Consider the following 13,059-nt stretch of genomic DNA (forward strand, 5'->3'; position numbering starts at 1 on the left):
CTAATTCAATAATCGAATTTTGATTATATTAGTTATACCCATTATTTTCGCATATTTCAATTTTATTCCAAAGCATTCATAAAATATAAGAAATTGATTAGTCAAATAAATGTGCCCATATTTATCTCAGCCTTGTTTACATTCAAAAACATGATCAGTCTATTTATGCTGATGCAAGCAAAGACTTAATGGCGGAAGAGGCATAGCAATTATTTTATTTCGTTGACATAGCCAGGATATATAGGGCATCCGAAACCCCGTCTGCAAACTTCTTGTTGTAATCAATATGGGACTGTTGTATTGGTTAGGAATCGTCTGCAAAACGATTTGCAAGGAAACGCGAAGTTTTGTCTTTCTTTTCAAATTTCAATCATTATAAAATGGGAAAAAACTGAGATGATTGAGCAGTTAGCAAATTGGTTTAAGGAAGAGGCACTCCACCTACCAATTAAGCGCCCCATTTTTTTGACTTGAACAGGGGATTAATAATTCATCCTCCTACCCTGATTCCAAGAGAGCCCATAGATTTTCTCAAAACCACTGCACCACCAACTCTACCAACCCGCCAAGAGTCGCCTCTCCATGTATATATATATATATAGCTCCATCCCCTCCTCTGAACTCAATCCATAGATTCCATAGATTCCATACACACAAAAGGAGAAGGTGAAGAAAAAACCATGGCCCATCTTCTCAATAAGCCCGTATTTTTCAGTACTCTTCTCACAATCATTCTCCTCTCATCCACTAGGTTGTTGGCCTCCTACTTGTCCATTTCTCCCCCCCTTATAGCTAGTTTTCTCCCTTTGGCTCCTCTAATTCTATACCTTTTCTACTCAATTTCCAAGCGCTCCGCCTCCCTCCCTCCAGGGCCTCTCTCCATACCACTATTTGGCAATTGGCTCCAAGTTGGGAATGACCTGAACCACCAGCTATTGGCCTCCATGGCACAAAAGTATGGTCCGGTTTTCCTACTAAAACTTGGGTCAAAAAACTTGGCAGTGGTGTCGGATCCTGAGTTGGCTAGCCAGGTGCTGCACACACAAGGTGTGGAGTTTGGATCCCGGCCGCGGAATGTGGTGTTTGATATTTTCACGGGGAACGGGCAGGACATGGTGTTCACCGTCTACGGCGACCACTGGCGGAAAATGCGTCGGATTATGACACTTCCATTCTTCACTAACAAGGTGGTGCACCACTACAGTGAAATGTGGGAGGAGGAAATGGAGCTAGTGGTTGATGACCTGAGGAACAAGGAGAGTGTGAAGAGTGAAGGCCTGGTTATCAGGAAGCGTCTGCAGTTGATGCTGTACAATATCATGTACCGGATGATGTTCGATTCCAAGTTTGAGTCTCAAGAGGATCCGCTGTTCATACAGGCAACGCGGTTTAACTCTGAAAGAAGCCGGTTGGCTCAGAGTTTTGATTACAACTATGGAGACTTCATTCCTTTCCTTAGGCCATTTTTGAGAGGTTACTTGAACAAGTGCAGGGAGCTGCAGAGCAGAAGGCTTGCATTTTTCAACAACTACTTTGTTGAGAAAAGAAGGTAAATCATGCATGCAACGCATTGGTTTTTCAACTGTTTGTTTTTCAATCGACATGCATGTTGAATGTACAGGCTCTGAAATTCAGGAGTTTTTGACTCTAACTCGGTTCTTCTGTATATATAGGGAAATAATGGCTGCTAATGGAGAGAAGCACAAGATCAGGTGTGCCATTGATCACATAATAGATGCTCAACTCAAGGGAGAAATCAGTGAAGCAAATGTGCTTTACATTGTGGAGAACATAAATGTTGCAGCTATAGAGACCACTCTGTGGTCCATGGAATGGGCCATTGCTGAACTGGTTAACCATCCACATGTCCAATGCAAAATTCGGGATGAAATCACCACCATCCTCCAGGGGGATGCAGTCACTGAATCCAACCTCCACCAACTTCCATACCTACAGGCCACAGTGAAGGAGACCCTCAGGTTACACGCACCAATTCCCCTCCTCGTACCTCATATGAACCTTGAAGAAGCTAAGCTTGGTGGTTATACCATCCCTAAAGAGTCCAAGGTGGTGGTTAATGCCTGGTGGCTGGCCAACAACCCCAGTTGGTGGAAGAATCCTGAGGAGTTCCGCCCAGAGCGCTTCCTGGAAGAGGAGTCTGGCACAGACGCTGTTGCAGGTGGGAAGGTTGATTTTCGCTTCTTGCCATTTGGGGTGGGTAGGAGGAGTTGTCCAGGGATCATACTCGCCCTTCCCATCCTAGCACTTGTGATCGCCAAATTGGTCATGAACTTTGAAATGAGGCCTCCAATCGGGGTGGAGAAGATTGACGTGTCCGAAAAAGGAGGCCAATTTAGCCTGCACATCGCCAACCATTCTACAGTCGCTTTCACTCCAATCGCCGCATAGTTTAGTCAAAAACTTATGTTAATAATTTTGTTTATGTTTCAAGTTCAGTTATACTTTTTGATTTCTTTTTTTCTCCATTTGTTGCCTAAAAGTCATGATGTTGTACCTTGTGTAAAGGATGGGTGCCATTCTTACGGAGTGAAATGAATAAAATAACCTTGTGTACTGTTTCAGAAACCATAAAAGGGAAAGGAAAAGAAAATTCTATGGATGCTTGGAACTTCCATGGACCAGGTAGAACGCACTACTTCTGAGTTCCTAAGCAAGAGGCCCCACGAAGGGTCACCCTCACCATTCATGAAAGAGACAAAGAAATAGTGTTACTATTAAACAGAAAAATCCAAAGAAAACCTGAAGGTAGAAATTTTTCTGTTACGTGTTGTGTTCCTTTCCAATGTTTCCTAAATTTTGCATGTATACAATATGGGTAAAATGGGTCAAACAAGAAAATCTACAACAGCAATGCTGTAAAAAGGGAAACTAAATGCATTTGAAAAGGAAAGGAAAATGGAACCATTTATGTCGGTTCATGGTATCTCAGATGGCAACTCAGCATTTCCTAATGCCAAAGGAAACTTCTTGCCCTGGAGTGCACCCCGCAACCACAACCCCCTAGAAAGACATCTTATAGATACATGGAATTCGCAGAAACATAATACCCCGACCAAGGCCTTCACTGGCAGCTGCAAACTTATTCTCCAAATTTACTTCTCCCACAGCATTAGCAGCACCTCGCAACTGAACAAGGCCCAGGAAATCAAAAATCCAAAACATTGGATTAGTGCACTGTCTTCAATTTTCAAGCTATCACCATTCAAGCACAAGTTCACAAGCTCTATGTAAGCTCAGTTCATCAAGAAACATAGGTAAGAAGCCGCTGATGAAATTAACAACTATGTTCAGTTGGCCTGTTCAAGGAAGAACTAACTTAACAGAGTCAGTCAAAGTGAAATACTGGGCATTCTGCAATGCGGCATTGACAATAGGACCACTTAATGTTTCAGTGAGCAGTCTGAAGAAACTGCGACCTATCATTCTGCAATGCGCTGCATTGACAATAGGGCATTCTATTTTACATTGTAAGCACTAGTTTTCACACTTCACAGATAACTGGGAATGCATCAGAACTGTGACAGCTCTGGTACTCATAACCATGGATTTGATAAAGAATTTTCTGTTCTTTTTTGCTCCCTTTTTTTTTTTATTCTTTTTTTGGAGGCGAGTACAATCATCAAAAGACAGTCTTACGTACACTGCCATCATTCACAAGGCGAAGAGAATGGAACTTCTGAAGATTCAATCAACATACCTGGTTCAAAAACTCATCAAGCCTTCTAGCACTTCTAATGATACTACCCTCGAAGATATCAGTCATTTGTATAACCTCCGCCACCCTGGGCAAGAAACAGAAGGAAAATGATTGAATGCAAAGACTAACTGGGAAAAAAAGGAAAGAAAAGAGAAATAAGAAAAATGACAACTCTAAAAACAACCAAGAAATCCTACTGACTAAACCATTTTCAATCACCCTAAGCAGGACAGCTAGACAAACTCATAGAATAAGGGAGTTAGTCCACCTCCAAAGATGGCATACCCTTTACTGATCATTTTTGTATACCTACCTTTGACCAACAGTAGATCACATCCATCAAGTATGGCCCCACTGTTGATTCCACAAACTCAACCACATTCACTTCCAATTTGCATTCATGTTGTATCTGTGATCATTTTTAGAGGTAGTTGCTTTTAACTGTTTTTCATGGTAAATTGAAGAACAATGAGTAAGAAATTAAGAGTGTTAGAGTAAGTTGCTTTTAACTCTTTTTCATGGGAAAATTGAAGAACAATAAGTAAGAAATTAAAAGTGTGTTTGATAGTGATTTTAAGAAGTATTTTTACCATTTTTAATATTTAAAAGGATTAAAACTACTTCGTAAAATCATGATCAACGCGCTTAAATAACACACCTTGCACTATCTTGAAGTCGTTGTAATGGTTTAGAAAGTTCTGTCCTCAAATGTATCTGCTCAGTTGATTTGTCTCCTGGAACCAAACAACTTGCAAGAGTTGCTACTTGGTGATGATCCAGGTCATTGAATGTACCTGATTGGAAACTGCTCAGGATCCACAGATACAGACATATGTCTATATGAAAATAAGCCACCACAATGGCCTGTCTGGTCCAAACCAAGCTTAGACCTGTACCGAGCACGATTTAATGGGCCCAAGAAAGTAGGCCTCATTAGCTTCAAGTTCCTGGTCTGGCTTGCAATTGCCCTTGTGGTACTAGCCAGCCCAAATACTTATATAGACAATTTCCCCCTCTTTTACCAATAAAAAAATAGTTTATTTTTATTTTTATTTTTCACTAATAAACAGAAGGTTACGCGATGAACAGGAAACAAGAAGAAAATTGTCATTTCAAATAGCAGGAGGCCAAATGTGTATATATACAAATATAGAGGAGGCCAAATGTGTATATGTACAAATATACAGGAGGCCAAATAGTGGTTGCTCTCTTAATAAATCCTATCATTGGAGATCATGGATGTCAATGGAGTGGGCAACCCTCATCCCATATCTCCACCCCGATTAAATGAATTCATTGCCATTCCAGGGTTTTTTTCTTTAATTCTACAGCAACTTTTAAAAAAAAAACATCTTTAAAAATGATAATTGTAAAAATATTGACAAATTTATTTTACTTTATACCATATTAGAAGGCATTTCCTTACACTTTTTACAATTTTTATATCAATAAAATTCGTTATAAAAAAATGAATTTAAACTAAAGGTGTCTTTAAAGAGACACTTTCCACAATTCAAAAAAAATAAATTTATACTTAAGGTATTTTTTTAAGAGACATTTTTCACCATTTTTTTTTATCAATCAAACACATTAAAAAATTAAATTTATATTAAATGTGTCTTTTGAAGATTCCACAAAATTAAATTTATACTAAAAATGTCTCTTCAAAAAACACATTCTAAGGCAAAATAACTATTTTATAGAAATATATATATATATAAAGTTTAGCTTCTTTCCAAAACTTATATTCAAATTAACCATTTTATTACCACTTAAGAGTCATATCATAAAAAAACCTATATTTTTATTTCAAAATCTAAGTTAAAGCCTCAATTATCAACTAAAACTTTATTTTTAAGCTGAAATTGCAATTTACAATTGTTGTTTTTGAATTGAACCCTCAATTCCCAAATGGGACTTGCAATTGAGGAAGAAAAGGAGAGAAAGGGATGGCATGGGCCTAGGGCTCTTTTTCTAAAGAAAGCTGAGCTCATTGGTCAGCTCTCCATTGCAAAGTACATTCTACTCAAGTGGCTCACTAAGAAGTAAGACCTTTATATACATTGGATGTTGAAGGTAGGTCCATGATGGAAATTCCTCGTAAGATCCAAGCAAATCGAAATGCTCCAATGAACGATCTTTGGACATTCTCGCAAGTCTATTCATATCCACATCCAACCCAAACATGTTTTAATGTTTCATTATGATGCAACTCATTGATGACTTTCTTTCATTCTGTTTCAGTTTTGAAATCAACAAAATTTCGGATCCCTTCTGGTATTTGTGCTCGAGACTTGAAACTATGACTCCTGATGTTTGTGCGCAAATAAACAGGTTTATTGCATTGCCATCACGTTTTGAGGAGAGAAGTCATATATATAATGAAGATGCATATACAATACATTTCTAGTTTCATTTTTGTCTCATGCTTCAACTTCTATTGACAGTCACATTATCCATCTCATCGCTTGATCATCTGCTTCAGCTCACATGCCTTGGACTATGCGTTCTCATCAACAGGACAGAGTAATAGGATTATGGAAGAATAGCTAAGCATGGGGTACAGGTTTGCCTCAGTAAACTGTGAATACTGTTTAACCGCCGTGTCTCTCTCTGGTACATCGTTTGAGAGGAAGTCGAATGGTGCAGGTTTGCTGGTGTCCACCAGGGGCTGCCATCGGTAACCAGGCCGTTCTGGTAGTGTAATGATGATCGGCAGATGACTAGTGTTGAAGGCAACATATATTTCTCCCTTCACTGAATCAACCTGCATTTGAAGCTCATATCAAGCAAAGATTGGACAAAAGGCAAAGCAAAAGAATGAAGCACATGACACAATGATTCAGCTGGGTAGATACTGGATTTTGGAGGACAGACCTATGGAAACTCTAAGGCGAGATGGTCTCCTCCTATGGAAAATGACTTCAGCTAAGGTTGTCCATCCTAGTGTCAATCTTAGCAATTGCTTGAAAGTTGAATCTCCAAAAAGACTCAGCTATTTTCAAATCCGAAAGTTATGCTTAGGTAGTGGTATTCTTTTTTAAATAAAAACAAATGATTTTAAGCATTAAGTCTACCAAACCTCTCTTGCCACATCTTCTCTAATTTTTTTTTTGAAAACATCCCAACATAAACTTACATGGAAAATAAAGAATTTTCCCTAATAACTCTTACACTAACCAAAGAGAAGTCTTTTTAAATCATTTTTTTGACCATTTAGATGTGTCATTATCTCCTGAGAACTGCTCATGATAAGTCTCAGCCTATTTCCCAATGAGCAAAATACTGAAAATATCCCATTTCCACCTTGTAACCATGATCAGACAAGTTTACACTAGAGAAACACAAAACAAGTTGGGGATTCTAAGAAAGTTACTTTTACATTAGTATTGCTTCTGACAGAAATAAAAACATATTTCCTATAATACATACGTACCTAGTGTTATGGACTTAGCTTCTTTTAAGCACTTGTTCAACTCAATTCTGCTTGACATTGTTAAGTGAGTTCTCAACTCCAGGTTGCTTGGCCAAATGGGCCATTCACCTTTCATAGGCCTCCTTTAAAATTTCTAGAATCTCTAAGGTTGCTCAAGACTCTTCAGAACCTTGCTACATTTTGTCAGACCTTCATCTTTCATCTATTTACAGGCTACTTGGGAAAATTCTGAAATCCTTGAGGTTACTGAAAATCTCTGACTTTCCTATAATTGTTAAATTCTGTATAGCATCCACAGTTCTTGGATTATTTTAGATACTCCTAGTTTGTACATGACTTTAGCGAGTCCCACACAATGATAGTATTCCAGAGCTTTCCACGTTATTCTAAAGACCTACACCCAACCTCAGTAAATTCACTCTCTGGAGGACTTCACAATCAAAAAGCTTCTACAATGTTTTTGACCTTTTCTAGCAAGCTCTAGGAAGGGTTTTAAGAAATTATGGTTACGGTCCTCTTACCAGTTTGAGAATGTCTTTAGAACCTTCTGCCTCCCTATGTTTGGTATTCAGAATACTTGATAATAAATCTTTAAATTACCATTTTAATTTTCCAGAGAACAAAACCAATCATGCATGAATATGCATCAGAGAATGCAATATGGTATAGTACCATTGTAAATGCCACAAAACGGCTTGTTTTAGACCAGTCTGGCATCCCAGGGGTGCGCCCATGCCACTGCAGCCTCTCTGCTGTTGGGAAGTCATTTAAGCCAAGTGACTCGCATTCTCTGAAAATTGTAATTCAAATAAAATAAAACTAAGGAATCGCATAGGGTGACAACAAAACAATAAGTAAAGCAAGGAACTAATAAGAAGGAAGGCCCTACTGGCGGAATTTGGACATAAGGCAGCAAAATCTGAAGAAATCAGATAATGACTCTTCTTTCTTATCCCATCGGAAGTAGTTCATCTGTAGCCATAGCCAGTAGTTAGTTAACATAATTGATAAATGGCTCTCCATTCATGTTAGTAAACAAGAAGATCATCAGGGAGTAGAGGATTCACATAGTTATCCTGGCAATACGTATTGTTGTTCCCCCCTTTTGTGTGACCATATTCATCACCCATGTAGATCATAGGGACACCCTGGCCAAGAAAAGATTCAGTCAGCAGCCAAGAGGATACTGATCAGTATGCAATATTTTTAGAATCAAACCAGTAATTGAACTAGAAAAATTACTAGGACACAGTTCACTGATCAGACCATTGTTGAACTATGGTCAAACTATGATGTCTGCATGACATCATAAATATATAAATTATATATTATTAAAATTACAAATAATTATAAGAACCAATGTCCAATTCAGTTTCAAATACATTGTCCTTATGTATCACTCATGCAAAAAGTGTGGAAAGATAGATCCTCAAGAAACTACTACTTAAAGTGCAAGGTCCACTTAAGTAAAAAATGGAGATTTAAATGAGATCAAGCAATAACATTACTGCAGTGATTATATTTTTTATTCTAAAAGCTACACAAATTTTGAGAAAATTAAATTTATATAAAATTTCAAGCTTTCACAAGGGGCTAAACATAGCAGCAGTTCTTGCTTTCTTTTTCTCCTCACCTATGCAAGCTTTCTGACAATTCACATTCAAAGCATTTTTAGTAGCTTTTCTAAAAATTTGTTGGAAAAGAATATAATAAATTTGATGCAAGGCTTAGAGAACTAAGATCTATTGCAAAAGATAAAGAAAGTAGGTGCAAGTTTGATGTTTGTCCCATAACCTAATGATGCAACAATTTAGGGATAAATTCAAGTGTCATGCTTCACATTTAGGGAACATAATAAACAAGATGTGTTTTGTTTGAATGGGAATTTAAAATTTTGGAAAATATGAAAAATTATGAGGGTTACTTTGGGATATTAAAAAATATAATGGGAGTATAGATTAGGACATTAGTTTTCCATAGAGCCTTCAAGAAGCCTTACCTCTTCCCATCTTAGACCATTGCCCCATATGTCTAGTCACCAATCCATTTAGATCGGTACCAGCTCCTTTTAGGTTTAAAAATATGTGGGTGAGACATCTAGATTTCAAAGAGAGTATAAATCTATGGTGGAGAGAGATACAAATTTCACTTTGGGAAGGTCATAAGTTCATGCAAAAACTGCTAGGCATTAGAGTGAATTGAAAATTTGGAACAAGGCTACTTGTAGGGATACAAGAGAGCAGACGGATTCAATAATGAGGGATATTGCCATGGTGGATTCTTGAGGGGGAGGGATCTCTCACTAATGAATTAGCATCCTTAAGAGCTACCAAAAAAATGGACTTTCTAGAATTGTTGTTAAGGGAAGAGGTTCATTGGAGGCAAGTATCTCAAGTAAAGTGGGCCAAGAAGGGGGACTGCAATTTCGATATCTTCAATAGAATAGCTAATGGGAGGAGAAAGAAGAAGTTCATTAAATCTCTAGTGGATGAGAATGGAGCATTGTTAGGTGACCAAGCTAGAATTTTAGAGATCTTGAGTTCTTTAGCAAACGTTATAGTAGATCAAATGAGGACTCATGGAGAATAGATGGTTTAGAGTGGTCCCCCATCTTGGAGGAGAGTGCTAGTGGTTGGAACACCCTTTTTCAGAAAAGAAAACATGAGAAGCAATTTTTCTTATGAACAAGGAGAAGGCCCCTGATCTGGATGCAGTCACTTTAGCTTTGTATCAGGAGTGTTGGGACACAACTTGCTGAAGGTATTTGTTGAATTTCATGACAGTGGAGTCATAAATAAGAGTACTGATGCCACTTTTATTGCTCTAGTACCTAAAAAAAATTTACATTAATAGATTATTGATTTCAAACCTATCAGTTTAGTGACTAGCCTCTACAAGATAATAGCTAAATTGTTGTCTCAATTACTATGTAAGGTGTTGCATAAAACTATCCATCCTTCATAAGCAGCCTTTTTTTCAAGTTAGACAAATTTTGGATACAGTATTAGTGGCAGATGGGAAAAGATGTGTGGAAGAGGAGAGGGTTGTTTGCAAGAGTGACTTTGATCATGTGGATTGGGAGTTTCTGTTTCCAGGAAGTAGGAAGAAAAACTCAAACACTGCTCTAATCTATTATTGAACTAAATTACAAACTAATTTATTGACTTAGGTACTACCTAAGTCCTTTATTTTAGGAAACTAGAAACATCCTAAAAACTAGGAGATTAATTTGAATTAATCTCTAACTACTCTATGGATAAAAATTTTTTTAAATAATTCAAATTAACTCAAATATCCAAAGTTGTTTGGACAATTTGAATTAATTCAAAACTCTTCAACTGATTTAGATAATCCCAATTATCTGAAAAAAATCTCCAACACTCCCCCTCAAGCTAGGATAAAAATATTGAGTACAGCTTGTCTCATAACTTCTCAAATATTGGTCTTGCAAGGGCCTTTGTTAGTAGATCTGCTGCTTGCTGTGCAGATGGAATGTATGTCATGCAAATGGTTCCTTCTTCCAGTTTCTCTTTGATGAAATGACGATCTACTTCAACACGCTTCATTCAGTCGTGATGAACTGGGTTATGATATATGTTTATGGGAGCTTTATTATCGCAGTAGATCTTCATTGGCTGATGTGATGTGACTTTTAACTCTTCCAACAGCAGTTTTAACCAAAGTAACTCGCATATGCCTTGAGCAACAACTTTAAACTCAGCTTCCTTGTTGCTTCTAGCCACGACATTTTGTTTTTTGCTCCTCCAAGTTACCAAGTTTCCCCATACAAAGGTACAATATCCAGAAGTTGATCGCCTATCGTTCACCAAACCTGCCCATTCAGCATCCGTATAAGCTTCTATTGTTCTTGCTTCATTTTTTGCAAAGTGTAGACCTTTTCCAACCGCCCCTTTGAGATATTTTAGAATTCGGTACATAGCCTCCATATGTTCATTGTATGGTGTATGCATGAATTGGCTTACCACGCTAACTACAAATGCAATATCAGGTCTAGTGTGAGAGAGATAAATGAACCTCCCCACTAAACGCTGCTGTTTTGGAGTTCTGTCAATTTCAAATTTGGATCCACTGGAGTATCAACCGGTTTGCACCCCATCATTCTAGTTTCCTTTAAAAGATCCAAGGTATACTTCCTTTGAGAAACAGATATACCTTTCTGATTTCTAGCCACTTCCATGCTGAGAAAGTACCTCATTGGTCCAAGGTCTTTTATCTCAAATTCCCTTTCCAATTTCTCCTTTAAATCTTCCATCTCCTGTTTGTCATCTCCTATAAGTATAATATTATCAACATAAACAATGAGAACAGTGATCTTACCATCTTCGTGTTTGTAAAACAAGGTATGGTCCATTTGAGGTTGTTCGTACCCTATTTGTTTGATTGTCTTAGTAAATCGATTGAACCAAGCTCTTGGCGATTGCTTCAGTCAGTAAAGAGATTTTTTCAGTTTACAAACCTTTCCATCTTCCCTTGCCACATCAAAACCTGGTGGCAATTCCATATATACCCCTTCTCTAGATCACCATTAAGGAAGGCATTCTTTACATCTAATTGTTGAAGTTGCCAATCATTGTTTGTTGCTAGAGAAAGAAAGACCCGGATGGTGTTTAACTTAGCTATAGGTGCAAATGTCTCTTGATAGTCTACCCCATATGTTTGAGTGAATCCTTGTGCAACTAGCCTTGCTTTGTACCGTTCAATCGATCCATCCGAATTGTATTTTACTGTGAATACCCACTTGCAACCTACTGGAATTTTTCCTTCGGGCTTTTTCACCAAATCCCATATTTCATTTTTTTCAAGAGCATGTATTTTGCCTCAACTACCTTTTTCCACTTTGGTTCCTTCAAAGCTTCTTGTACTGTTCTCGGAATATCAACACCTACCAGATTAGTTGCTAGAGCTCGAAGAGAAATTGATAAATGATCATATGAGACAAAATTTGATATTGGGTGTTGAGTGCAAGTTCTCACACCTTTCCTCAATGCTATGGGTACATCAAGCTCATCAATATTAAGGTTTGTAGGGGATAAATGTATACTTGAATTCGGTTTAGACAAGTGACCATGCTGAAGGTTCACTGAATTCTTTACTCCTTTTATAATATTCCTCCGTGAATAAACATAACTCAGGTTGTAGGTGCAAATCATCCCTTATCGTTGATGTTGAGGGTTTGTTGTGCATGGTCATCATTGGCTTGGGTGGACTAGAAGACTCAAGTAAGTTGATTGGTGGACTGGAAGACTCAAGTAAGCTGATTTGTGGACTGGACAGTGAATTCGGTGGTGGGTCAGGTTGTGGTGTCAGCAGCTTTGGAATTTTTGGAGTTTCTGGTCAATTTAAGGATTGCGGTGATGCTGGTATACATGCGGAAGGTGGAACAGAAAGCTGTGATGTTGGTATACCTGCAAGAAGGGGGAATTTCTGGTCGATTTAAGGATTGTGGTGACAAATCAGAAACTGAACAAACATTCAAAAAATTTCATCTAATGGTCCAAAATCTGTTTAACTCAAAAATACAAGTTTTTTGTATCGATAATGGAGGTGAATACTTTAATACAATTTTGGGCAAATATTTGTAACAAAACGGGATCATACACCAGAGTTCTTATAGTCGCAGTCCTCAACAAAATGGGATTTCTGAACGGAAAAATCGTCATCTTCTTGAAGTAGCCTGTTCCATAATGTTCACCACCGATGTACCTAAAACCTTTCGGGGGGATGCAGTTCTTACGGCCTGTTATGTGATAAACCGTATGCCTTCTCAAGTTTTGGAATTCCAAACACCTTTAAAAAAATTTCAATCTTATTTCCCACATACACAAACCTTCACCTCCCTTCCATTGAAAATATTCGGTTGTACCTCATTTATCCACATTCATGA

General features: G+C 37.8%; 2 protein-coding genes across 2 annotated transcripts in view; one reads left to right on the top strand and one right to left on the bottom strand.

Annotated features, from left to right (window-relative positions):
* Window positions 1-620: 620 nt before the first annotated feature.
* Window positions 621-2,611, top strand: LOC100251539 (cytochrome P450 CYP73A100). Its single transcript, XM_002266001.4, has 2 exons — window positions 621-1,549; window positions 1,674-2,611. The coding sequence occupies exons 1-2, from the start codon at window positions 681-683 to the stop codon at window positions 2,407-2,409; spliced, it is 1,605 nt and encodes a 534-aa protein (XP_002266037.1). The 5' UTR covers window positions 621-680; the 3' UTR covers window positions 2,410-2,611.
* Window positions 2,612-6,033: 3,422 nt separating this feature from the next.
* The window catches only part of LOC100261768 (isoamylase 1, chloroplastic), a 91,822-nt gene continuing 84,796 nt past the window's right edge, over window positions 6,034-13,059 (bottom strand). Inside the window, exons 15-18 of the mRNA XM_002265928.5 lie at window positions 8,222-8,302; window positions 8,044-8,126; window positions 7,827-7,944; window positions 6,034-6,485 (exon numbers count right to left, since the gene is read on the bottom strand). Coding sequence (XP_002265964.3) covers window positions 6,219-6,485; window positions 7,827-7,944; window positions 8,044-8,126; window positions 8,222-8,302 — 549 coding nt within the window. The 3' untranslated portion in view covers window positions 6,034-6,218. The remainder of the gene's footprint in view (window positions 6,486-7,826; window positions 7,945-8,043; window positions 8,127-8,221; window positions 8,303-13,059) is intronic.

The sequence above is a fragment of the Vitis vinifera genome, chromosome 11 (assembly GCF_030704535.1).
Source record: "Vitis vinifera cultivar Pinot Noir 40024 chromosome 11, ASM3070453v1".
NCBI lineage: Eukaryota > Viridiplantae > Streptophyta > Magnoliopsida > Vitales > Vitaceae > Vitis > Vitis vinifera.